Here is a 26,222-nt window from a genome sequence, read left to right as displayed (position 1 = left end):
AATTTGTAATTTGGGCTGTACTTGGATTCCAGATGCCATTCCTAGATTGACCTGAGGTGTTTGCAGCTTTTGAGTTATCCTGCAGGTGTTTGACATATGTTCTAACTCTCTTTCAGGTGCAGATGCATTGCATCCATGGCAGAGCCCCCATCCTGGGTGAGGGGGTTCCCACAAGCAGGTCAGTCACCATTTCTCTCTGCAGGGGGAGTGTCAAGGGTGACCCTGTTACAGCTCTGTTCTTTCTCTTTCTTTTTAGGAAGTAAAGCTTGATCCCCAGCAGTCAAGTTCAGGAGAGCAAGGTGATCAGTAGCCTTTCTTGTTGCTGAGGTCTCAATTCCTGGGGCAAGTCTAAGTCTCCATTCTCGTTTTTGTGCCTTAGGCCATCCACTCGGAGCACGCCAGGCTCCCATCCCCAGCGGCCGATGGACCGGGTTTGCCACTCTCATGGGCCCTGTGTGCCGGGTCAGGAACCGCCGAGGAGCTGCGGTGAGTCGGGGAAGTAGGGAGGAGGAGCGAGGGTCCCCTCAGGTTCCAGCCGTGCCAAATCACCTCATCTCCTCTTAACCCAGGCACCCCCTGTGACGACGGCCTCGGTCTCCGAGCGTGCCCGAAGCGTGCGGCCCGAGCAGCCGAGCGTTCTTAGGAGCAGGGTGAGTAGCAGACTTGTGGGGTTTTGGCCGATGGGCTGCCGAGATCGGGCACTGATGTTTGGTTTTCTTTAATACAGCTATCTGAGAGACAACAGCCCGGTGCCAGCAGGAGCTTCCCAGCTGACGAGGTGGCCTTTCTTTGCACCCGAGACCGGCATCCCCAGCTGTGCGAGAGATAAGTAGAGGGCCACGACCCACAGGGGGGATGAAAGCAGGGGGCTGGTTTGGGAGTTACTGGGAGGGGTTTTGAGTCTCCTTTGGAGATGGGGGTGTCCATGGAGCGGCCCCTTAGGCCCCATAAAAGCAAAGCCTGACTTTGGGTCCCAGCGCTGAGGCGCGCAGGGCAGAGCAGTCCCGGTGTGTATCGTGTCACTTGTCTTTTGTGTGTTATGTGTGTTTGGATATGTCATGTCCTTTACCTTAGGCCTTGGAGGGGCCTGTCAGAAACCCTGGCATCATTGTTAGCATCTGCGATCTCTGCATTCCTCGGCCTGGCACCCAGGCCATAGAACTTTTGACTGGGGAGCTCAGACAGGCATCAGACTCTCTTGTCTCTTTAGAAGCATCCGGTCAGGTGTCTTTTCAGGTCTTGTTCTGAGCTGTATGGACAGCTCTGCCCCGCCAGGATCCATTATGGCGGACTAGGACTTGAAAGAACGAGAGGGCAGGTAGAGGCTTCTGGCCGTAGGATTCTCGGGCATCCATCTTTGCAGTTCTTGGAATAAATCATTCGGTTAGCATCTTCTTCCTCCAGGTTTCTCTGAGCCTCATCAGCTCGCCATCGGTCTCACCTCGGTCATCTCCTTTTGCATTCTCTCAGTCCTCGCAGCCATTTTCCTTGCCCAGTGATTTCTGTCCGTGTTGTGTCCCTGTTGTCTGTCACGTCCTGTCCTGTGTCACGGGTGTCTGCACACACATTTGTGCCGGAGCTGCTCTGCCCTGCCCCATAGCCTGGTGCAATAGGAGAAGTCCCAGGGACTTGAAAGTTGTAATGTGGGCTGTCCTTGGACTCTAGATGCTATTCCTATATTGACCTGAGGTGTTTGCAGCTTTTGAGATTTCCTGCAGGTTTTTGACATATGTTCTAACTCTCTTTCAGGTGCAGATGCATTGCATCCATGGCAGAGCCCCCCATCCTGGGTGAGGGGGTTCCCACAAGCAGGTCAGTCACCATTTGTCTCTGCAGGGGGAGTGTCAAGGGTGACCCTGTTACAGCTCTGTTCTTTTTCTTTCTTTTTAGGAAGTAAAGCTGGACCCCAGCAGTCAAGTTCAGGAGAGCAAGGTGATCAGTAGCATTTCTTGTTGTTAAGGTCTCAATTCCTGGGGCAAGTCTAAGTCTCCATTCTCTTTTTTGTGCCTTAGGCCATCCACTCGGAGCACGCCAGGCTCCCATCCCCAGCGGCCGATGGACCGGGTTTGCCGCTCTCATGGGCCCTGTGTGCCAGGTCAGGAACCGCCGAGGAGCTGCGGTGAGTCGGGGAAGTAGGGAGGAGGAGCGAGGGTCCCCTCAGGTTTCAGCCGTGCCAAATCACCTCATCTCCTCTTAACCCAGGCACCCCCTGTGACGACGGCCTCGGTCTCCGAGCGTGCCCGACGGCTGCGGCCCCAGGAGCCGGGCATTCTTAGGGGAACGGTGAGTGGCAGAATTGTTGGGTTTTGGCCAGTGTGCTGCAGAGATCATGCACTGATATTTGCATTTCTTTCATGTAGCTGACTGAGAAACAACAGGGAGCTGTTGAACAACAGTGCCAGCAGGAACTTCCCAGATGTTGAGGCTGCCTTCTTTTGCACCTGACACGGACCTGCATCCCCAGCTGTGCGAGAGATAAGTAGAGGGGTACAACCCACAGAGGGGATGAAAGCCGGGGGCTGGTTTGGGAGTTACTGGGAGGGGTTTTTGAGTCCCCTTTGGAGGTGGGGGCTGTCCATGGAGCAGCCCCTTAGGCCCCATAAAAGCAAAGCCTGACTTTGGGTCCCAGCGCTGAGGCGTGCAGGGCAGAGCAGTCCCGGTGTGTATCGTGTCACTTGTCTTTTGTGTATTATGTTTTGTTTGGATGTGTCATGTCCTTTACCTTAGGCCTTGGAGGGGCCTGTCAGAAACCCTGGCATCATTGTTAGCATCTGCGATCTCTGCATTCCTCGGCCTGGCACCCAGGCCATAGAACTTTGGACTCAGGGGCTCAGACAGGCATCAGACTCTCTTGTCTCTTTAGCAGCATCCGGTCAGGTGTCTTTTCAGGTCTTGTTCTGAGCTGTATGGACAGCTGTGCCCCGCCAGGATCCATTATGGCGGACTAGGACTGGAAAGAACGTGAGGGCAGGCAGAGGCTTCTGGCTGTGGGATTCTCGGGCATCCATCTCTGCAGTTCTTGGAATAAATCATTCGGTTAGCATCTTGTTCCTCCAGGTTTCTCTGAGCCTCATCAGCACACCATCCATCTTACCTCAGTCATCTCATTTTCTGTCCTTGTGCTCCTTGCAGTCATCCTTCTTGCCAGGAGATTTCTGTTCGTGTTGTGTCCCCGTTGTCTGTCACGTCCTGTCCTGTGTCACGGGTGTCTGCACACACATTTGTGCCAGAGCTGCTTTGCCCTGCCGCATAGCCTGGTGCAATAGGAGAAGTCCCGGGGAGTTGAAATTTGTAATGTGGGGTGTACTTGGACTCTAGATGCCATTCCTATATTGACCTAAGGTGTTTGCAGCTTTTAAGTCATCCTGCAGGTGTTTGACATATGTTCTAACTCTCTTTCAGGTGCAGATGCATTGCATCCATGGCAGAGCCCCCCATCCTGGGTGAGGGGGTTCCCACAAGCAGGTCAGTCACCATTTGTCTCTGCAGGGGCAGTGTCAAGTGTGACACCCTGTTACAGCGCTGTTCTTTTTCTTTCGTTGTAGGAAGTAACTCTGGATCCCAGCAGTCAAGTTCAGGACAGTAAGGTGATCAGTAGCATTTCTTGTTGCTGAGGTCTCAATTCCTGGGGCAAGTCTAAGCTTCCTTTCTCTTTTTTGTGCTTTAGGCAATGCACTCGGAGCCTGCCAAGCCCCTGTCACCAGCCGGCCGATGCACCGGGTTCCCTGCACGTGTGAGCCCTGTGGACGCATTACAGGACCTGGTGAGGAAGCCCTGAACTCTTCTATTTAAAGGTGCCATCCAGGTGGCCTTGGGCACCTGCCAAGGAGTTGCGGTGAGTCAGGGAAGTAGGGAGGAGGAGCGAGGGTCCCCTCAGGTTTCAGCCGTGCCAAATCACCTCATCTCCTCTTACCCCAGGCTTACCCCGTGACAACGGCATCAGCCTCGGAGCGCGGCCGAAGGGTGCGGCCCCAGGAGCCGGGCATTCTTAGGGGAACGGTGAGTGGCAGAATTGTTGGGTTTTGGCCAGTGTGCTGCAGAGATCATGCACTGATATTTGCATTTCTTTCATGTAGCTCACTAAGAAACAACAGGGAGTTGTTGAACAACAGTGCCAGCTGGAACTTCCCAGATGTTGAGGCTGCCTTCTTTTGCACCTGACACGGACCGGCATCCCCAGCTGTGCGAGAGATAAGTAGAGGGGTACAACCCACAGGGGGGATGAAAGCAGGGGGCTGGTTTGGGAATTACTGGGAGGGGTTTTTGAGTCCCCTTTGGAGATTGGGGGCGTCCATGGAGCGGCCCCTTAGGCCCCATAAAAGCAAAGCCTGACTTTGGGTCCCAGCGCTGAGGTGCGCAGGGCAGAGCAGTCCCGGTGTGTATCGTGTCACTTGTCTTTTGTGTATTATGTGTGTTTGGATGTGTCATGTCCTTTACCTTAGGCCTTGGAGGGGCCTGTCAGAAACCCTGGCATCATTGTTAGCATCTGTGATCTCTGCATTCCTCGGCCTGGCACCCAGGCCATAGAACTTTGGCCTCAGGAGCTCAGACAGGCATCAGACTCTCTTGTCTCTTTAGCAGCATCCGGTCAGGTGTCTTTTCAGGTCTTGTTCTGAGCTGTGTGGGCAGCTCTGCCCCGCCAGGATCCATTATGGCGGACTAGGACTGGAAAGAACGTGAGGACAGGTAGAGGCTTCTGGCCGTAGGATTCTCGGGCATCCATCTTTGCAGTTCTTGGATAAAATCATTCAGTTAGCATCTTCTTCCTCCAGGTTTCTCTGAGCCTCGTCAGCTCACCATCGGTCTCCCCTCGGTCATCTCCTTTTCCATCTTCTCAGTCCTTGCTGTCATCTTTCTTGCCCAGAGATTTCTGTCCATGTTGTGTCCCCGTTGTCTGTCACGTCCTGTCCTGTGTCACGGGTGTCTGCACACACATTTGTGCCGGAGCTGCTCTGCCCTGCCGCATAGCCTGGTGCAATAGGAGAAGTCCCGGGGACTTCAAGTTTGTAATGTGGGGTGTAGTTGGACTCTAGATGGACACAAGGTATCTGGAGCTCTTAAGTTATCCTGCAACAGTTTGACTCTTGTCCTAACTTTGTTTTCAGATTCAGATGGATTACATCTGTGCCAGAGGGCCCCATCCCGGGTGAGTGGTTTCCCCCGAGCAGGTGAGGCACCATTTGTCTCTGCAGCAGAAGTGTACGTGGTGACTCTGTTACAGCTCTGTTTTTTGTCTTTCTTTTTAGGAAGTAAATCTGGATACCAGCAGTCAAGGTGAGCAGTGGAGAGAAGTAGCTGTTATTGCTCCAGTCTCAGTTTCTGGTGCTGCTCTAAGCTTCCATTCTCTTTTTTGTGCTTTAGGCAATTCACTCGGAGCCTGCCAAGCCCCTGTCACCAGCCGGCCGATGCACCGGGTTCCCTGCACATGTGTGCCCTGTGGATGCATTACAGGACTTGGTGATGAAACCCTGAACTCTTCTATTTCAAGGTGCCATCCAGGTGGCCTAGGGCAGCTGCCGAGGAGTTGCGGTGAGTCGGGGAAGTAGGGAGGAGGAGCGAGGGTCCCCTCAGGTTTCAGCCATGCCAAATCACCTCATCTCCTCTTAACCCAGGCACCCCCCGTGACGACGGCCTCGGTCCCCGAGCGTGCCCGAAGCGTGCGGCCCGAGCAGCCGAGCGTTCTTAGGAGCAGGGTGAGTAGCAGACTTGTGGGGTTTTGGCCCATGGGCTGCCAAGATCGGGCACTGATGTTTGGTTTTCTTTAATACAGCTGTCTGAGAGACACCAGCCCGGTGCCAGCAGGACCTTCCCAGCCGGCGAGGCGGCCTTTCTTTGCACCTGAGACCGGCATCCCCAGCAGTGCGAGAGATAAGTAGAGGGCCACGACCCACGGGGGGGATGAAAGCAGGGGGCTGGTTTGGGAATTACTGGGAGGGGTTTTTGAGTCTCCTTTGGAGATAGGGGCTGTCCATGAAGCAGCCCCTTAGGCCCCCTAAAAGCAAAGCCTGCTTTGGGTCCCAGTGCTGAGGTGCGCAGGGCAGAGCAGTCCCGGTGTGTATCGTGTCACTTGTCTTTTGTGTGTTATGTGTGTTTGGATGTGTCATGTCCTTTACCTTAGGCCTTGGAGGGGCCTGTCAGAAACCCTGGCATCATTGTTAGCATCTGTGCACTCTGCATTCCTTGGCCTGGCACCCAGGCCATAGAACTTTCGCCTCAGGAGCTCAGACAGGCATCAGACTCTCTTGTCTCTTTAGCAGCATCTGGTCAGGTGTCTTTTCAGGTCTTGTTCTGAGCTGTATGGACAGCTGTGCCCCGCCAGGATCCATTATGGCGGACTAGGACTGGAAAGAACGTGAGGGCAGGTAGAGGCTTCTGGCCGTAGGATTCTCAGGCATCCATCTTTGCAGTTCTTGGAATAAATCATTCGGTTAGCATCTTCTTCCTCCAGGTTTCTCTGAGCCTCATCAGCTCACCATCGGTCTCCCCTTGCTCATCTCATTTGGCATCTTCTCGGTCCTCGCAGTCATTTTCCTTGCCCAGAGATTTCTGTCCGTGTTGTGTCCCCGTTGTCTGTCACGTCCTGTCCTGTGTCACGGGTGTCTGCACACACATTTGTGCCGGAGCTGCTCTGCCCTGCCGCATAGCCTGGTGTAATAGGCCAAGCCCTTGGGAGTTGAACTTTGTAATGTGGGGTGTAGTTGGACTCTGGGTGGGATTTGTAGATGGACATAGGATATCTGGAGCTCTTAAGTTATCCTGCAACAGTTTGACTCTTGTCCTGACTTTTTTTTTCAGATTCAGATGGATTAAATGTGTGCCAGAGGGCCCCATCCTGGGTGAGTGGTTTCCCCCGAGCAGGTGAGGCACCATTTGTCTCTGCAGCAGAAGTGTATGCGGTGACTCTGTTACAGCTCTGTTCTTTGTCTTTCTATTTAGGAAGGAAATCTGGATACCAGCTGTCAAGGTGAGCAGTGGAGAGAAGTAGCTGTTATTGCTCCAGTCTCAGTTTCTGGTGCTGCTCTAAGCTTCCATTCTCTTTTTTGTGCTTTAGGCCATCCACTGGGAGCCTGCCAAGCCCCCGTCACCAGCCGGCCGACGCACCGGGTTCCCTGCACGTGTGAGCCCTGTGGATGCCTTACAGGACCTGGTGAGGAAGCCCTGAACTCTTCTATTTAAAGGTGCCATCCAGGTGGCCTTGGGCACCTGCCAAGGAGTTGCGGTGAGTCAGGGAAGTAGGGAGGAGGAGCGAGGGTCCCCTCAGGTTTCAGCCATGCTAAATCACCTCATCTCCTCTTAACCCAGGCACCCCCTGTGACGACGGCCTCGGTCTCCGAGCGTGCCCGAAGCGTGCGGCCCGAGCAGCCGAGCGTTCTTAGGAGCAGGGTGAGTAGCAGACTTGTGGGTTTTTGGCTGATGGGCTGCCAAGATCGGGCACTGATGTTTGGTTCTCTTTAATACAGCTGTCCGAGAGACACCAGCCCGGTGCCAGCAGGACCTTCCCGGCTGACGAGGTGGCCTTTCTTCACACCTGAGACCGGCATCCCCAGCAGTGCGGGAGATAAGTAGAGGGCCACGACCCACAGAGGGGATGAAAGCAGGGTGCTGGTTTGGGAATTACCGGGAGGGGTTTTTGAGTCCCCTTTGGAGATGGGGGGTGTCCATGGAGCAGCCCCTTAGGCCCCCTAAAAGCAAAGCCTGACTTTGGATCACAGTGCTGAGGCGCGCAGGGCAGAGCAGTCCCGGTGTGTATCGTGTCACTTGTCTTTTGTGTATTATGTGTGTTTGGATGTGTCATGTCCTTTACCTTAGGCCTTGGAGGGGCCTGTCAGAAACCCTGGCATCATTGTTAGCATCTGCGATCTCTGCATTCCTCGGCCTGGCACCCAGGCCATAGAACTTTGGCCTCGGGAGCTCAGACAGGCATCAGACTCTCTTGTCTCTTTAGCAGCATCCGGTCAGATGTCTTTTCAGGTCTTGTTCTGAGCTGTATGGGCAGCTCTGCCCCGCCAGGATCCATTATGGCGGACTAGGACTGGAAAGAACGTGAGGGCAGGTAGAGGCTCCTGGCCGTATGATTCACGTCATCCATCTTTGCAGTTCTTGGAATAAATCATTTGGTTAGCATCTTGTTCCTCCAGGTTTCTCTGAGCCTCATCAGCTCACCATCGGTCTCCCCTCGGTCATCTCCTTTTGCATTCTCTCAGTCCTCGCAGCCATTTTCCTTGCCCAGGGATTTCTGTTCGTGTTGTGTCCCCGTTGTCTGTCACGTCCTGTCCTGTGTCACGGGTGTCTGCACACACATTTGTGCCGGAGCTGCTCTGCCCTGCCACATAGCCTGGTGCAATAGGACAAGCCCTGGGGAGTTGGAATTTGTAATGTGGGCTGCATTTGGACTCTAGATTCCATTCCTAGATTGACCTGAGATGTTTGCAGCTTTTGAGTCATCCTGCAGGTGTTTGACAGATGTTCTAACTCTCTTTCAGATGCAGATGCATTGCACTCATGGCAGAGCCCCCATCCTGGGTGAGGGGGTTCCCATAAGCAGGTCAGTCACCATTTGTCTGTGCAGGGGGAGTGTCAAGGGTGACCCTGTTACAGCGCTGTTCTTTTTCTTTCCTTTTAGGAAGTAAAGCTGGATCCCAGCAGTGAAGTTCAGGAGAGCAAGGTGATCAGTAGCATTTTTTGTTGCTGAGGTCTCAATTCCTAGGCCAAGTCTAAGTCTCCATTCCCTTTTTTGTGCTTTAGGCAATCCACTCGGAGCCTGCCAAGCCCCCGTCACCAGCCGGCCGATGCACCGGGTTCCCTGCACGTGTGAGCCCTGTGGATGCATTACAGGACCTGGTGATGAAACCCTGAACTCTTCTATTTAAAGGTGCCATCCAGGTGGCCTTGGGCACCTGCCAAGGAGTTGCGGTGAGTCGGGGAAGTAGGGAGGAGGAGCGAGGGTCCCCTCTGGTTTCAGCCATGCCAAATCACCTCATGTCCTCTTAACCCAGGCTTACCCCGTGACAACGGCATCAGCCTCGGAGCGCGGCCGAAGGGTGCGGCCCCAGGAGCCGGGCATTCTTAGGGGAACGGTGAGTGCCAGAATTGTTGGATTTGGGCAGTGTGCTGCATTGATCATGCACTGATATTTGCATTGCTTTCATGTAGCTGACTAAGAAACAACAGGGAGTTGTTGAACAACAGTGCCAGCAGGAACTTCCCAGATGTTGAGGCGGCCCTCCTTCACACCTGACATGGACCGGCATCCCCAGATGTCCGAGAGATAAGTAGAGGGGTACAACCCAGAGAGGGGATGAAAGAGGGGCGCAGGGTAGGGACCCACCGGGAGGGGTTTTTGAGTCTCCTTTGGAGATTGGGGGTGTCCATGAAGCGGCCCCTTAGGCCCCATAAAAGCAAAGCCTGACTTTGGGTCCCAGTGCTGAGCTGCACAGGGCAGAGCAGTCCCGGTGTGTCTCGTGTCTCTTGTCTTTTGTGTATTATGTGTGTTTGGATGTGTCATGTCTTTTACCTTAGGCCTTGGTGGGGCCTGTCAGAAACCCTGGCATCATTGTTAGCATCTGTGATCTCTGCATTCCTCGGCCTGGCACCCAGGCCATAGAACTTTTGACTCGGGAGCTCAGACAGGCATCAGACTCTCTTGTCTCTTTAGTAGCATCCGGTCAGATGTCTTTTCAGGTCTTGTTCTGAGCTGTATGGACAGCTCTGCCCCGCCAGGATCCATTATGGTGGACTAGGACTGGAAAGAACGTGAGGGCAGGTAGAGGCTTCTGGCCGTAGGATTCTCGGGCATCCATCTTTGCAGTTCTTGGAATAAATCATTCGGTTAGCATCTTCTTCCTCCAGGTTTCTCTGAGCCTCATCAGCTCACCATCGGTCTCCCCTCGGTCATATCATTTTGCATCTTCTCAGCCCTTGCAGTCATCCTTCTTGCCCAGAGATTTCTGTCCGTGTTGTGTCCCCGTTGTCTGTCACGTCCTGTCCTGTGTCACGGGTGTGTGCACACACATTTGTGCCGGAGCTGCTCTGCCCTGCCACATAGCCTGGTGCAATAGGAGAGGCCCTGGGGAGTTGAAGTTTGTAATGTGGGGTGCAGTTGGACGCTAGATGCCATTCCTATATTGACCTAAGGTGTTTGCAGCTTTGAAGTCATCCTGCAGGTGTTTGACATATGTTCTAACTTTCTTTCAGGTGCAGATGCATTGCATCCATGGCCGAGCCCCCCATCCTGGGTGAGGGGGTTCCCACAAGCAGGTCAGTCACCATTTGTCTCTGCAGGCGGTGTGTCAAGTGTGACCCTGTTACAGCTCTGTTCTTTTTCTTTCTTTTTAGGAAGTAAAGCTGGATCCCCAGCAGTCAAGTTCAGGAGAGCAAGGTGATCAGTAGCATTTCTGGTTGCTGAGGTCTCAATTCCTGGGGCAAGTCTAAGTCTCCATTCTCTTTTTTGTGCCTTAGGCAATCCACTCGGAGCCTGCCAAGCCCCCGTCACCAGCCGGCCGATGCACCGGGTTCCCTGCACGTGCGAGCCCTGTGGATGCGTTACAAGACCTGGTAATGAAGCCCTGAACTCTTCTATTTCAAGGTGCCATCCAGGTGGCCTTGGGCACCTGCCCAGGAGTTGCGGTGAGTCGGGGAAGTAGGGAGGAGGAGCGAGGGTCCCCTCAGGTTTCAGCCATGCCAAATCACCTCCTCTCCTCTTAACCCAGGCACCCCCTGTGACGACGGCCTCGGTCTCCGAGCGTTCCCGAAGCGTGCGGCCCGAGCAGCTGAGCGTTCTTAGGAGCAGGGTGAGTAGCAGACTTGTGGGGTTTTGGCCGATGGGCTGCCAAGATCGGGCACTGATGTTTGGTTTTCTTTAATACAGCTGCCTGAGAGACACCAGCCCGGTGCCAGCAGGATCTTCCCAACTGGCGAGGCGGCCTTTCTTTGCACCTGAGACCGGCATCCCCAGCTGTGCGAGAGATAAGTAGAGGGCCACGACCCACAGAGGGGATGAAAGCAGGGGGCTGGTTTGGGAATTACTGGGAGGGGTTTTTGAGTCTCCTTTGGAGATTGGGGGAGTTCATGAAGCGGCCCCTTAGGCCCCCTAAAAGCAAAGCCTGACTTTGGATCACAGCGCTGAGGTGCGCAGGGCAGAGCAGTCCCGGTGTGTATCTTGTCACTTGTCTTTTGTGTGTTATGTGTGTTTGGATGTGTCATGTCTTTTACCTTAGGCCTTGGAGGGGCCTGTCAGAAACCCTGGCATCATTGTTAGCATCTGCGATCTCTGCATTCCTCGGCCTGGCACCCAGGCCATAGAACTTTTGACTCAGGAGCTCAGACTCAGGCATCAGACTCTCTTGTCTCTTTAGCAGCATCCGGTCAGGTGTCTTTTCAGGTCTTGTTCTGAGCTGTATGGACAGCTCTGCCCCGCCAGGATCCATTATGGCGGACTAGGACTTGAAAGGATCTGAGGGCAGGTAGAGGCTCCTGGCCGTAGGATTCTCGGGCATCCATCTTTGCAGTTCTTGGAATAAATCATTCAGTTAGCATCTTCTTCCTCCAGGTTTCTCTGAGCCTCATCAGCTCACCATCGGTCTTCCCTTGGTCATCTCCTTTTGCATTCTCTCAGTCCTCGTAGCCATTTTCCTTGCCAGGAGATTTCTGTCCGTGTTGTGTCCCTGTTGTCTGTCACGTCCTGTCTGTCCTGTGTCACGGGTGTGTGCACACACATTTGTGCCGGAGCTGCTCTGCCCTGCCGCATAGCCTGGTGCAATAGGAGAAGTCCCAGGGACTTGAAGTTTGTAATGTGGGGTGTAGTTGGACTCTAGATGGGATTTGTAGATGGACACAGGATATCTGGAGCTCTTAAGTTATACTGCAGCCCTTTGACTTTTGTCCTAACTTTCTTTCAGACGCGAAGGATAAAATCCAGGGCAGAGCCCCCCATCCCAGGTGTGGGGATTCCCCTGAGCAGGTGAGTCCATGTTTTTCTCTTCAGAGGAAGCATAAATGGTGCCCGTTACAGCATTGTTCTTTGTCTCTGTTTTTAGGAGGTCAAGGCCGAGAGCAGCAGTCAAGGCCGAGTGGGCAAGGTGAGCATTGAGTAGCGTACAGAAGCAGTTGTTATTGCTGAGGTCTCAGTTTTGGTGCAGCTCTAAGCATCTCCCCTTGTTTTTTTATTTTAGATGGTCCACTTGCCGTTTATCCTGGCCGAGCACGCCCGTCCAGGTGGGTGAGAGCTTAAGGTATCGGTGTGGCCTCCTTGTCAGATTTGGGAGGTTGCGTTTTCACAGAATATCCGCATGCTTTTCTGCTTTGTTTCATTGCAGGTGCTGTCGCTGCCCTAGGCACACCCTGGAACAGAGGAGGGCAGGTGAGTCAGAGTTTAGGCAGGCTGACCCATAGGTGAGCGTTAAACAGCAGCATGCTAAGCGTGTCCCTTTTCTTTTTGCAGGTATCATCCGGGCACCCTCCGGAGTCAAATCAAGATTTGAGGTGAGCCGGGGCAGCGGCGCGGAGGAGTCCCGGGGATTCCTGTTGTCGAGGGCAATAGTCAGGTTTTCTGTTTTGTCTCAGGTACCCTGAGGAGGCTTGTAGCCCAAGCTTGGAAACGGCAGCACCGAAGCACACACGGAGAGCATCTCCACGTCCACGTCCGACCGAGGATGGATTTCGTCCGCTCCTCTTCCAAAAGCTAAGTGTCGGGGCCAGTGGCTGGGAGAAGGGGAAAAGCCTTTACTCTCACAGGAGGCAATTTGATGTCAGCTTAGGGGACAGGTCTGTAGGGGCATGGGCTCTCTGGAAGTAAAGGGAGAGGGTTTCCCCTCAGCCTCGCCAGAGCCTTTGCCGGGCAGGGCAGTTCCGACCCATCTCCACATTTCCGCGTACTTCGCGTCGTCCACCTCCCTCGGCCCGACGTCGTCACAGATCTTTCCTCGGAGGAGCTCGCCTTCGCGTCCAGAGCCACGGCCACGGTCACCCGGCAGTCGGCTTCCTTCTCTAGGCTCGCCAGCCTCTCGAGCATCCTCTTAACTGCTTTGGCACTAACTTCTTTTGACGAGTTACATTTCATCATCACGTGCCATCGTCATAGGGCTCCCTTTCCTTTGGCATCATCAGCCTCTGGCTCATCTTGCACTAGGAATCTCGGGTCCCTAAGGGGACAGTGCCAGGCAGTTGCCACTTGTCTCTGTGTTATGTCATCTGTGTCTGTGTTATGTCATCTGTGTCTGTGTTATGTCGTCCATGTCTGTGTTATATTGTCTGTGTCTGTGTTATGTAGTCCGTGTCTGTGTTATGTAGTCCGTGTCTGTCGTCTTCCATGTCATAGGCCCTTGTCACGTCTCGACGCTTTATCGGCACTATTCCGTGCCACGTAGGCCATATTCTACTTCACGTTCCTTTCCGGATATCCCTTGTTCCGGCATCTTTGCATTTTTACTCTTTGAGACAGGAATGTCTCACAGGGACAAGATGCTCTCATCCATCTTCCTTCTCACTACCGGCTTTGGTAGTGCCTTTTTTTCCACGCCATTCTCTTGGACTTCCTGAGGGAGCGTCTTACACCCTCCTCACGTGACTGCAGGAGTTCTATAGGTTCCATCTTCCCAAGGGGTGTAGGGCTCAAGAATTAATCTTCCAGAGAGCTATCTCATGTCCTGGCTTATACTGTATGTGCTTACATTGTTTGTGCCTATGCTGGCTTATACTGTATGTACTTATACTGTGTGTACTTACATTGTTTGTACCTATGCTGGCTTATACTGTATGTACTTACACTGCGTCTACGCTTGCACTGTATGCATCTGCTTTTATTGTGTGTACTTATGTTGTACCGCTTACGGTCGCAGCTGCCCTGCCCTGGCATATACTCACAGTTAGGTAGAAGAGTTATAAAAACTTTACTGTTCATCTGTCTTTTATGGGATTTTGGGTAGAAAATTTATCGGTCAGAGCGGGGACAAGTCCTAGCTGTCAGCCACTCGTTGACCGCTTCCTGTTGTCTCACAGGTCCCCGAGGCTACTGATTTCCCCAGAATCTACCATTTGACGTCGAGGAGCAGCAGCCAGAAGAAGCGTGGAACTGCGTTCTTCAGCGTCTCGAGTAAGGGCCGCAGGGAATGTTTAAATGGGAGGAGTGCGTGAGCGTGTGTGAGAGCACGTGCCTGTGTCTGTCTGTGTCTGCTCGTCTCTGCGTGTGTGAGCGTGTGTGAGAGCACGTGCCTGTGTCTGTGTGCGTCTGCTCGTCTCTGCGTGTATGAGCGCATGCTGACTGGATTTAACCTTGTGTGTGTGACTTTTGCTTTTCAGGTTTTTCAACTCATTTGTAAATTTAGAGTAAAAAATCCCCAGCCGGGTTTACCCCCCCCCCCCCCCCCCCCCGGCTGGTTTTTTTTTTCTTTTTTTTTTCCCCCTGGCTGGGTTTTTTTTCCCCGGTCCCGGTCAGTCTCCAAGGTGACGTTCATCACCAAAGTTTGGGCACGGACCCTCCAGGGACCGGGGTTTTTGTCAGGCAGCAGGATTTTTTGGAGGCTCCTGGGAACCACGTTCCCGAGGAGCAATGATTGCTGGGGTGTAATTTAGCAGTTGCGATGAGAAGGGATGGTGAGTTTGTGTGTCATTTGAAGGGGATGTTAATGGTAGATGAGTGCTGTTCTTTGTGTGCTTTTGTTGTTTTGGGTGTCCTGTAACAATAAATCCACATGTAATGAAAATAGAAAAAGGTTATCATCTTGTGTTAATATGTGTGTTGTGTTGTATTGCTCTGTATTGCAGGGTGAGCACAGGGTGAACTCTCTCCTCCTTGCTGTGACACCTGGGCTGGCAGGGATGACACAGTGACCTCGGCCGGCTGATGCTGCCTGTGCCATCACCTGGCACTGACGTGTTTGATGAAAATCCTTTTGCTGGGATTTTTCTCCTGAGAAGCCTCAGAACAGAAATGGAACCAATAACGATCTGCTGGCTGTGGAGTGTGGGCTGGAGATGTTTTAGCAACAGGGGCATCTTGGATTGGTCTCCTGTGCATTGTTTCTACCTGATGACCAATCATGGTCCAGCGGTGTCGGGGCTGTGAGCAGTCCCAGGTTTTTATTATTCATTCCTTTCCAGCTTTCTGATGTCTCCTTGCTCTTTTAGTGTAGTTCTAATATCTCATTTTCTTTTAATATAATAGAGATCGTACAATAATATTTCAGCCTTCTGAAAGGGGGAGTCAAGATTCTCATCTCCTCCCTTCTCCTGGGGACCCTCAAACACCACCACAATCAGCGGCCGAGCGGGTTTGTGCGAGCCTCTCAGTAACACTCGGCCGGTCCCGAGTCGGCAGCCCCGGCACGGCCGAGAGCGGGGAGACACCCGAGGGTACTGAGGGCACCTGGGCTGGGGGGAGACACTCTCTGTGCCCCGAGGGTACTGAGGGCACCTGGGCTGGGGGGCAGACACTCTCTGTGCCCCGAGGGTGCTGAGGGCACCAGGGCTGGGGGGAGACACTCTCTGTGCCCCGAGGGTACTGAGGGCACCTGGGCTGGGGGCAGACACTCTCTGTGTGTGTGCCCCGAGGGTACTGAGGGCACCTGGGCTGGGGGGAGACACTCTCTGTGCCCCGAGGGTACTGAGGGCACCTGGGCTGGGGGCAGACACTCTCTGTGTGTGCCCCGAGGGTGCTGAGGGCACCTGGGCTGGGGGCAGACACTCTCTGTGCCCCGAGGGTGCTGAGGGCACCTGGGCTGGGCCCCTGTGCAGCACAAGAGACACCAGAGACAGCGGTAGAAGATAAAGCGCCGACTCTTAGCAGGGGTTATTCCAAGGTTTTATTAGGACCCCCAAAGGAGCTCCTGCCCCTCAGGGGCCTCCTGCCAAGAGCCCCAGGGAGATGTGCCAAGGTTACATTTAAAGGGAGGTGGAAACCGAAAGTAGATAACATCCTACCAACCATTAAGTGACCCTAAGGGATGGATGCTGGGGGATAGACATACAGGACAGCGTATGGGGCAAGGCTTGGGGGGCTGACCCCCAGCCTCTGGCTGATCACTCGACACTTGGACTGAAACTTCTGGATGGAGGGGATGGGAGGCTGAGTGATTGACAGAGAGCCAGGGTGGGGGTTTGGGGATGATCTCATCCCGGGAGAGGGATAACACAGGTAAAAGGAGGGGGGTACAGTTTGGGATAAACCATTTGGGAAAAATATGGGGATACAAAACAAAATGACTTCAAAGTATTACAAAGTATAAAAATGCACTACAGCAGGGTTGGGCAGCACCAAATAAAATGTAATAAAATGCTTTAAAAATAGAAAAATTAAAAATAAAAATAAATAAAATAACAAAATTAATTAAAAACAAATAATAATAAAAAAAAACAAACTGTAAAGTGCTGTAAAGTGCCGTACAAGTTCCATAAAATGTAGTGCCGTAATGCAAGACCCTCAAACACCACCACAATCACCACCTTAAATTGGTCTGGGCAGCACCAAATAAAATAAAATAAAAAGCTTTAAAAATAGAAAAATACAAAAATTAAATAAAAAACAAAATTAAAAAAATAAATGCTTTAAAAATAGAAAAATTAGAAATAAAAAATAAAAATAAAATTAAAAAAATAAAATGCTTTAAAAAGAGAAAAATTAAAAATAAAAATTAAATTAAAAATAAATTTTAAAAATTGCTTTAAAAATAGAAAAATTAAAAATAACAACTAAATCAAAAATAAAATAAAATAAATAAAATAAATGCTTTAAAAATAGAAAAATATAAAAATTAAATAAAAAATTAATAAAATTAAAAGGTTTAAAAATAGAAAAATTAAAAATAGAAATAAAAATAAAATTAAAAAATAAAAAAAAGGTTTCAAAATATAAAATTAAAAATAAAAATTAAAAAAAAAATTAAACAATAAAAAAGCTTTGAATATAGAAAAATGAAAAATAAAAATAAATAAGAAATAAAATTTAAAAAAATAAACGCTTTAAAAATAAAAAAATTAAGAATAAAAATAAATAAAAAATAAAATTTAAAAATCAAAAACTTTGAAAATAGAAAATTTAAAAAGTAAAAATCAAATAAAAAACAAAATTAAAAAATAAATGCTTTAAATATAGAAAAAATAACATAAAATAAAAAACAAAATTAAAAAATAAATGCTTTAAAAATACAAAAATTAAAAATAGAAAAATAAATAAAAAACAAAATTAAGAAAATAAATGCTTTAAAAATAGAGAACTTAAAAATAAAAAAATAAAAAATAAAATTTAAAAAAAAGCTTTAAAAATAGAAAAATTAAAAATAAAAACAAATAAAAAAATTTTAAAAAAGCTTTAAAAAATGAAAAACTAAAAATTAAATAAAAAAATTTTAAAAATCAAATAAATGCTTTTAAAATAGAAAAATTAAAAATAAACATTCAATAAAAAACAAAATTAAAAAATATAATCAATGCTTTAAAAATAAAAAAATTAAATATAAAAATTAAATAAAAATTAATAAAATAAAAAGCTTTAAAAATAGAAAAATTAAAAATAAAAATAAAAAAAATTAAATTAAAAAAATAGTTTAAAAAGAGAAAAATTAAAAAAAAAATTAAAAATAAAATTTAAAAAATAAAAACCTTTCATAATAGAAAAATTTAAAATTAAATATAAATATTTAAAAAATAAAATAAATGCTTTAAAAAATAAAAAAAATTAAAAAAAAAAATTAAAAAATAAAAAGGCTTAAAAATAGGAAAATTAAAAATAAAAATAAATAAAAAATAAAATTAAAAAAATAAAAAGCCTTAAAAATAGAAAAATAAAAATTAAATAAAAAACAAAATTAAAAAAATAAAAAGCTTTGAAAAAAGAAAAATAAATTTAAAAATGAAATTTAAAAACATTTAAAAAATCAGATAAAAAGCTTTAAAAATAGGAAAATTAAAAATAAAAACAAATAAAAAAATTAAAGAAAAAGCTTTAAAAATAGAAAAATTTAAAAAAAAATTAATTAAAAATACATGAAAAACAAAAAAAAAACTTTAAAGTGCTGTAAAGTGCCGTAAAAATTCCATAAAAGGTCGTAAAACTGCCGTAAAGCGCGACTGTCGTAAAAGGTGCCGTAAAGCGCGACTGTCGCAAAAGGTGCCGTAAAGCGCAACTGTCGCAAAAGGTGCCGTAAAGCGCGACTGTCGCAAAAGGTGCCGTAAAGCGCGACTGTCGTAAAAGGTGCCGTAAAGCGCGACTGTCGTAAAAGGTGCCGTAAAGCGCGACTGTCGTAAAAGGTGCCGTAAAGCGCAACTGTCGTAAAACTGTCGTAAAAGGTGCCGTAAAGCGCGACTGTCGTAAAAGGTGCCGTAAAGCGCGACTGTCGCAAAAGGTGCCGTAAAGCGCGACTGTCGCAAAAGGTGCCGTAAAGCGAGACTGTCGTAAAACTGCCGTAAAGCGCGACTGTCGTAAAACTGTCGTAAAAGGTGCCGTAAAGCGCGACTGTCGTAAAAGGTGCCGTAAAGCGCGACTGTCGTAAAAGGTGCCGTAAAGCGCGACTGTCGCAAAAGGTGCCGTAAAGCGAGACTGTCGTAAAACTGCCGTAAAGCGCGACTGTCGGAAAACTGTCGTAAAAGGTGCCGTAAAGCGCGACTGTCGTAAAAGGTGCCGTAAAGCGCGACTGTCGTAAAAGGTGCCGTAAAGCGCGACTGTCGTAAAACTGTCGTAAAAGGTGCCGTAAAGCGCGACTGTCGTAAAAGGTGCCGTAAAGCGCGACTGTCGTAAAACTGTCGTAAAAGGTGCCGTAAAGCGCGACTGTCGTAAAAGGTGCCGTAAAGTGCGACTGTCGTAAAATGTGCCGTAAAGCGCGACTGTCGTAAAAGGTGCCGTAAAGCGCGACTGTCGCAAAAGGTGCCGTAAAGCGAGACTGTCGTAAAACTGCCGTAAAGCGCGACTGTCGTAAAACTGTCGTAAAAGGTGCCGTAAAGCGCGACTGTCGTAAAAGGTGCCGTAAAGCGCGACTGTCGTAAAACTGTCGTAAAAGGTGCCGTAAAGTGCGACTGTCGTAAAAGGTGCCGTAAAGCGCGACTGTCGTAAAAGGTGCGTTTTTACGACAGTCGCGCTTTACGACACGACCTTTTATGGAACTTTTACGGTACTTTACAGCACTTTACGGATTTTTTTTTGTTTTTTAATTCTTTTTAATTAATTTTTTTTTAAATTTTCCTATTTTTAAAGCCTTTTTTTATTTTTTTTTAGTTTTAATTTTTTCATTTTAAAGCATTTATTTTATTTTTTAATTTTCTTTTTTTTTAATTTTTAGTTTTAATTTTTATATTTTTTAAGCATTTTTAGATTTTTTTATTTTTATTTTTATCTTAATTTTTAGTTTTGAGGTTTTTATTTTTAAAGCTTTTTTAAAATTATTTTTTATTTAATTTTTATTTTTGATTTATCTATTTTTAAAGTTTTTCGTTTTATTTTTAAATTTTTTTTAATTTAATTTTTGTTTTATTTTTTCAAAGCATTTTTTTTAATTTTATTTTTTATATTTTGTTTTCATTTTTTATTTATAAACTTTTTTTTTTAAATTTTATTTTTTATTTCATATTTGGTTTTGCTTTATCTATTTTTAAAGCTTTTTTTTTTAGTTTTTATTTATTTTTGAGTTTTTGATTTTTTTATTTTTAAAGCATTTTTTTATTTTTTACTTTTTTTTATTTTTATTTTTAATTTTTCTATTATTAAAGCTTTTTATTTTATTTTTGATTTTTTTAATTTAATTTTTTGTTTCAATTTTTTTATTTTTAAAGCATTTATTTTTTTTTAATTTTATTTTTTATTTCATTTGTATTTTTTGCTTTTTCTATTTTTAAAGCATTTATTTTATTTTTTAAATTTAATATTTATTTCATTTTTAGTTTTAATTTTTCTATTTTTAAAGCATTTTTTTATTTTTTACTTTTATTTTTTATTTCATTTTTAGTTTTAATTTTTTATTTTTAAACTATTTATTTTATTCATTTAATTTTATTTTTTATTTCATTTGTATTTTTTGCTTTTTCTATTTTTAAAGCACTTTTAAATTTTTTTTATTTTCTTTTTTATTTAATTTTTAGTTTTGTTTTTTTTATTTTTAAAGCATTTTTAATTTTTTATTTTTTATTTAATTTTATTTTTTTTTCTTTCTATTTTTAAAGCTTTTTTATTTTTTATTTAATTTTTAGTTTTAATTTTTTTTTTTTAAACATTTATTTCATTTTTTAATTTTATTTTTATTTATTTTTAGTTTTGATTTTTTAATTTTTAAAGCATTTCTTTTATTTTTTTAATTTTATTTTTTATTTAATTTTTTAGTTTTGATTTTTTTATTTTTAAAGCATTTCTTTTATTTTTTAAATTTCATTTTAATTTCATTTTTAGTTTTAATTTTTCTATTTTTAAAGCATTTCTTTTATTTTTTTTTTTTTTTTAATTTTTAGTTTTAATTTTTCTGTTTTTAAAGCTTTTTATTTTTTTAATTTTCTATTTTTTTTATTTTCCCATTTTTAAAGCAGTTTTTTTTTAATTTTATTTTTTATTTAATTTTTATTTTTAATTTTTCTTTTTATAAAGCTTTTTATTTTATTTTATTTGGTGCTGTCCAGACCAACTCAAGCTGGTGATTGTGGTGGTGTTTGAGGGTCTTGCAGTTACCCCAATTAATAGGTAGAGATGATGTTTGGAGGCCACAGTGTTACAGGTAGGGGTTCAACAGTTTTTAGGGTCTTTCAGGTGATTTTTTCAGGGATTTTTAGGGATCTTTTAGGGGTTTTTTTGCAGGAGTTTTTTAGGAATTCTCTGGAAATGTTTAGGATACCTTTAAGGCTTTTTCAGGGCTTTTAAAATAATTTTTAGGGTGTTTTAATGACTGTCTTACCGGGGCGCCCCAGCCACCCAAGCCACCCCGTGCCGGTGCTGCGGCGCTCCAGCCCAGCTTCCCATCAGCGCCGCCCGTGGTCGCTTCCCCTCTCCTGTCGCAGCCGCCGCATGACGGGCCGAGCCGCGCCTTCCCCACCGCACCCTCCCGCTTCAGAGCTGCTGGATGGCGTGGCTCCGCCGCCTCCTGCAACCACGGACGTCCCGGCGTTTCCTTCCATGGCCCCGCCGCCACCCCCCACTGCTTTCGCCGCAGCTTTGGCACAGCCCGGTCCCGGTTCCGAGCCGCTGCGTGCCGCTGTCCGGCCACAGCCGGCATCCCTGTGCCCTGTCACGCCACTTCTGCCGCCACTGCGTCTATACACGGCACCACAGCAGGCGAAAACTGCAGCGCCTTGCATGTATCCTTCCGCGTCTCTCCTTCTGCCAGGCACCGAGAGATCCCCCTGCAGCGCGTAACCCTGAGCAACCGATACCTGGTGTGCCTCCGCGTTTTCACCTTCCACACTCCTCGCACCCAGTGGGACTACTTTGTGTCACGATTCATCTGCACAGCCACATCCATGCACACAAACCGTGCGACGAGGAGGAGGAGGAGGAGGGTGGAATATGACAGCTGCTTTAATAAATGTAGGACAGACAGAGAATTATTTTGCCCCTGCAAATGCCAGCCCTTTGATCCCAACACAAAAGAATTTCGAAAAAGAACTGTTCCCAAATAGCTCCAGAGTCCCCTCAGTGTTTGGGACAGATTTCTCGACCCAAAATTAGACAGTAAACCCTGAACATTCGCCAGCATTAATGCCAAAATTAGAAAACTCACAAAAATCTTTTGATAATTTTCACCTAACAGACTGGTGTGAAAAACATCAATCACTTGCTTTTAAAATTTTTGAAAGTTTCATAGTAATAAAATGGTTATAAAAATAGTCATACAATTAGAGTAATAATAATTTGGACAATTTGAATTAGGACAACATGAGACAACAAAAACAAAGAGTTACGGACGTCCGGGTACCTTTTTCTGGGCAGCACGAGCCCGAAAAAGGACCCCCGTTAACAAAGGATTAACCCTTAAAAGCAATAGCCTGTTGCAGAGTCATACACTTCATACATGATGCATAAATTCCATTCAAACACAGGATTCTGTCTGGTCATCATCCACTTCTTCCTTCTAATCCTAACAGCGCCTTGGAGGCGGGAAGAAGTTTGTTTCTTCTGATAAGAGGGCAATAAATTATTTTTCTCTGAAAGATCCAGGTGTCCTGTGGCCACTATCTCGCTGCAAGTCCTTTCTTTAAAAAAGTATCTTACATAGCATCGTTTCTATTTTAACAGTTCTTGTAACCTAAAACTATATTTAACACACTACTTAAGAGAATTAATACAGCATTACTTTCTAACACAACACATATAATATTCATTTTAATATTTCCAAAAAGCCAATCATAAAATACACGTATTTTTCACAATCCCCACTCTTATTCTTTGTAAATCCTTTGGCTTGAGCAATATTTCTTATCTACTTGCATCTTCTGGACTATGCTGGCAAAATAAAACAGGGGATTACACAAGGAAGAAATATAAAAATAGTTGCAACACATAAAATGAAAGATCTTAATTTCTTCTAACACATTACCCTACCAGCTAGGTTTTAACATTGTTTTCTAATGTTTGGACTGGTACTTCAGTTATTATATGCATATATATATTTTTTTTCTTCTTTGATTTCTTTTTCTTTTTCTAGAATGACTTTTCTCATCAATTTTGCTCATCCATTTTCAACAATTTGATATATTAAACTTTCTACAAACACCCCCTTCTTTGGCCAATAAATAGTGTAAAGCCAACCTATTCTGATACCCTACAGGTTTTGTTTGGCTTAGCTGACTTTATATTAACTCCAATGCCTGGGCAGCTCCATTTGCTATCACTTCTATAACTGCTTGGAGTCTTGTAATACAACTCAATAGATAATTTGGGGTCAATACAGAGTTCAATTGCTGTGCTGGTTTTGCCTTTTCGTTTATTATTTCTTTTTTTTACCAAATCTTCTTGAACCATATCTTCAAGATTAAATTTAAAACAAATCCATCTCTCTCCTTTTGGACATTCAATTCCAAATCTATTACCACTTTTTCCTGTTTTTTGTAATCCAATAATTTATTCCGTTTTGCCTATAGGTTCTTAATTTGGATGGGTTATAACAGTGGCTGTTGACATAGGTGTGTGTAATTAAAGAGGAACTTTGGTTTCTTTCCACGTGATGCTTTCTGCAGCATTTGTGACACGATCTTGCTGGTATCCCGAAAGGGAAAAGAGAACAAATGAGTGCCAGAAACAGGAATAACAGAGGTCCAGTATGCCTTATACTCCCACCTCCCAGGCCCGTGAGGTTGCAACCCACAGCAGGTGTATTTGATCTTCTCGGTGGCAAAATACAGAGGCCAATCTGGTCGTGCCCTCTATTTCCTTGTCACATTCTCTTAAATAATTTCCAGGCAAATTGGTTTGGACACCCTTTAACTGTGGTCTCTTACCGTTCTTCGGGTATCTCTCATTCACCAGGCACTGATAATTCCCATCCACAAAGCTAAGTTATTACTTGAACACTTTTTGCAATAAGAGCATAAATGTTGTGAACTACAATACTAATTATTCCCACAATTCAAGCATTTCCTTATAACCCAGCTAGCATGTCCAGTATTGGAATGAATCAAATAAAGTTTACTGATGGAAATGGTAATTCCCCTTCTCCCCTGTACAATTCTCAGGCTAAGGTCAGAACACAAAAACAGGCTTGATCCTTCTATCTGGAGTATTCCTCCCCTAAGGAGATGTTTTATTCAGGCAAGACCAGAATAAAACCAGGCAGGGCTTGAAACCAGTCGCATAAGCGTTGTCTTAATTCTTAATTCTGTACTGTTCTTTGTACATTTCTTGGATCATTTGCCTTTTTCGAAACTATTACCACTCAGTCCCCATTGGAAAGTCAGTTCGGTATCACCCTGTTTAAATGAGATAGTCCATTCCTCAGGTTCCTTCACAAGTCCTTTGATTCTGCTGGCATGAATTCACCCTTTTTCCGTGATTCTGATTGTTGCTTCAGTAGTACCTGGAAAGGACTTCTTAATAGCATAGTAATAAAAGAAAGATAATACTGCATTAACTTTTACCATTCACTTTTCTTCCAAACTTTCTGGGTTTAGCTAAAAGCTTTTTCCACAGCAGCCTCTTCTTCTTCTATCCAGCTGTGCTAATAGCTGCAGAGGCAAATTCTTCTTTTTGTGAGTTACAGTTAGTTAAATAGGAAAAGCTAGACCAATTTTAACACGAGATGTATCACATCTATTGCTTTTTACCTTTTGGGCAGCATTTAATTGTTTTAGCCTTACAAACCCATTCTTCAGGAAAAAAAAAACCACAACTTCTTTTTAACAGCAAACAAAACACACAAAAGAAAAGACCAAAACCTTTCTTACTTAAGAAAAACAAACCACTTTGTGAGGTTTGGAGAGTCAGCAATCTCTGCTTTGATTTTATCTTTTAGTGCTAGCCCCCCTCCCGCTCTTTTCACAGCCTTGCTGTCAATGCCGTGCTGCCACTTCACTGCAGGGCCGGAGCAGGGGAGAGCAGCCAGGGGCACGGGGACCCTGGGGGCAGCCTTGGGTCCCTTTTGCCCTCTCTCTCTCTTCTTCTCTCTCTTTCTCTTTCCTTCTCTCTCTCTAGTCCCACTTACCGGGGCCAACGCAGCCATCCTCGACTCGGGACCCCGGCAGTCTGGGAGCCCCCCTGGCAGTTCCGCCACGGAGCCAGCCCGCTCCTGCCCGGCAAACCCGTGTGTCCCCTGCTGCCAGCACCGCCGCCGGGTCACCTCCATGGATCGGTGCCTGCCGCAGCCCCCGAGACCCCGCCGCTCGTAGGGAGCGGGCAGACACCTCCCAGCCTTGACAACCCCAAACCTGGCGTCCCCAGGTGCTCCTGACATTCCTTTCCTTTCTCTAGTCAACTTCCCCTCTTTTCCCTTCAAGGAGGGCCCGTTCTGCTAAACCCTTTCTGGAACTCAGTTCGGCATTGAATAACCTCCTAACAACCGTGTGTTGAGACACTTCCCTGCCTTTCATGCAAAAACCCGCATTCACACTTCTGCTCTCTTCCAGCACCAAGATGTCATCACTTCACATTCTAACATCTCAGAGTTTGCTAACCACCTCCCTACTTCAACTTCTCTCTTTCTTCTCTTCTTACCTGTTTTTTTTAATTCAACAGACCTCAGATGGTACGAAGTGAACCTAACTAAATTACTTCCAAAAGTAAGCTTACAACTTTCTTTTACTAGGATTGCAGTAGCTGTTAAATACCTACTGGCTAGCTGTGGCTTACTGAGTCCAACATCTTTGATATATGAGCTACTAGATATTTTTTTATTCTTCCTTAGTCTTGAATTAAAATTTTATGAGGTACTCCATTTTCTGTATTTATGTATAAATGATAAATGTCTTTTCTAACAGAGGTAAGCTTAAAGCTGGTACTTAGGCTAGTTTTAACTTAACTCTTTTAATTTAATAAGATCTTGTTTGGTCTGTTTTATATCATCTCCTTCTGTCAATTTTTTTCATACACGAATTTTGCTACTTGTGCGTACCCCTCAATCTATAATATTTCAATAATCTAGGTAATTTTCTGATCTCTCTCTTTGAAGAGGGAGGGAGAATGAATAAAATTCTTGCAATTTTCTCATGGTTGGTTTTCTAGCTACTTTTATTTATTAAGTGTCTAAGATATTTTACCACTGGGTAGTGAGTCTGAGTTCTTTTATTAACCTCCCTTAAATCTTGTACTAGTCTATAACTCCCATCAGACTTTACTGGGGGCATAGGGATATTATGAGGAGACATACAAGGTTCTAATGCCCCATCCTTTATTAGTCCTTCTATTACTGGCTTCAAACCTTCCCGTCCTTCTAAAGATACAGGATACTGACGTACATGCACGGGACAATCTTCTCTCTCAATTGTAACCCTTATGGGGTCGATATTTAATCCTCCCCTATTTCCTTCCCCACCTCAAACTTCTTTGTTGTTTTTTTTCTTCATCCTCTTTTAAATAATTTTAAAACTCTAGCTGTCATTTTCCCATTTTCTGATATAACTCCTATTCTTAATTGCACTTGTAAGACTCTTTCCAATAAATTGCTACCTGCCCCTGGGACCAATAAGACATCTCCCATGCAAATTTTAGTTTCTTCCCTCAATTACTACATCTTTAATGACCAGAAATGTAAAACTTTCCCTCTTTGCCCCTGTTACTTTCACTATATGTTTGCTCACACTGTAAATTTTTGGAATATTTAACAGGCAGG

General features: G+C 45.7%; 1 protein-coding gene and 3 long non-coding RNA genes across 5 annotated transcripts in view; all 4 read left to right on the top strand.

Annotated features, from left to right (window-relative positions):
- Positions 1-57: 57 nt before the first annotated feature.
- Positions 58-7,701, top strand: LOC143693106 (uncharacterized). Of its 2 annotated transcripts, none has more exons than XM_077173148.1 (5): positions 58-178; positions 1,891-1,932; positions 2,013-2,119; positions 7,303-7,383; positions 7,461-7,701. In XM_077173148.1, the coding sequence occupies exons 1-5, from the start codon at positions 136-138 to the stop codon at positions 7,530-7,532; spliced, it is 345 nt and encodes a 114-aa protein (XP_077029263.1). In that variant the 5' UTR covers positions 58-135; the 3' UTR covers positions 7,533-7,701. The 2 variants fall into 2 exon arrangements, 1 of the variants encoding a protein (XP_077029263.1); XR_013180583.1 differs by lacking the exon at positions 58-178 and adding an exon at positions 1,657-1,812.
- LOC143693108 (uncharacterized) lies at positions 257-663 on the top strand. Its single transcript, XR_013180587.1, has 3 exons — positions 257-299; positions 380-486; positions 570-663. It is a non-coding gene; the product is annotated as an uncharacterized LOC143693108 (long non-coding RNA).
- Positions 7,702-8,751: 1,050 nt separating the features above from the next.
- The window catches only part of LOC129130715 (uncharacterized), a 41,916-nt gene continuing 24,445 nt past the window's right edge, over positions 8,752-26,222 (top strand). Inside the window, exon 1 of the long non-coding RNA XR_013180585.1 lies at positions 8,752-8,913. This is a non-coding gene — a long non-coding RNA (uncharacterized LOC129130715). The remainder of the gene's footprint in view (positions 8,914-26,222) is intronic.
- On the top strand, positions 13,259-15,192 carry LOC143693104 (uncharacterized). Its single transcript, XR_013180582.1, has 2 exons — positions 13,259-14,089; positions 14,772-15,192. It is a non-coding gene; the product is annotated as an uncharacterized LOC143693104 (long non-coding RNA).

The sequence above is a fragment of the Agelaius phoeniceus genome, unplaced genomic scaffold, assembly GCF_051311805.1.
Source record: "Agelaius phoeniceus isolate bAgePho1 unplaced genomic scaffold, bAgePho1.hap1 Scaffold_283, whole genome shotgun sequence".
In the NCBI taxonomy this organism is placed as follows: domain Eukaryota; kingdom Metazoa; phylum Chordata; class Aves; order Passeriformes; family Icteridae; genus Agelaius; species Agelaius phoeniceus.
This window is presented reverse-complemented; position numbering and strand designations above follow the sequence as displayed.

What these genes read in the sequence shown, in the direction of transcription:
- LOC143693106 (XM_077173148.1), top strand. Translation starts at nt 136, where the DNA reads ATGGCAGAGCCCCCATCCTGGGTGAGGGGGTTCCCACAAGCAG. An exon ending in GTCAAGTTCAGGAGAGCAAG is followed by an intron (nt 1,933 to 2,012) that starts GTGATCAGTAGC and finishes TTTGTGCCTTAG; the next exon opens with GCCATCCACTCGGAGCACGC. An exon ending in GGAACCGCCGAGGAGCTGCG is followed by an intron (nt 2,120 to 7,302) that starts GTGAGTCGGGGA and finishes CTCTTAACCCAG; the next exon opens with GCACCCCCTGTGACGACGGC.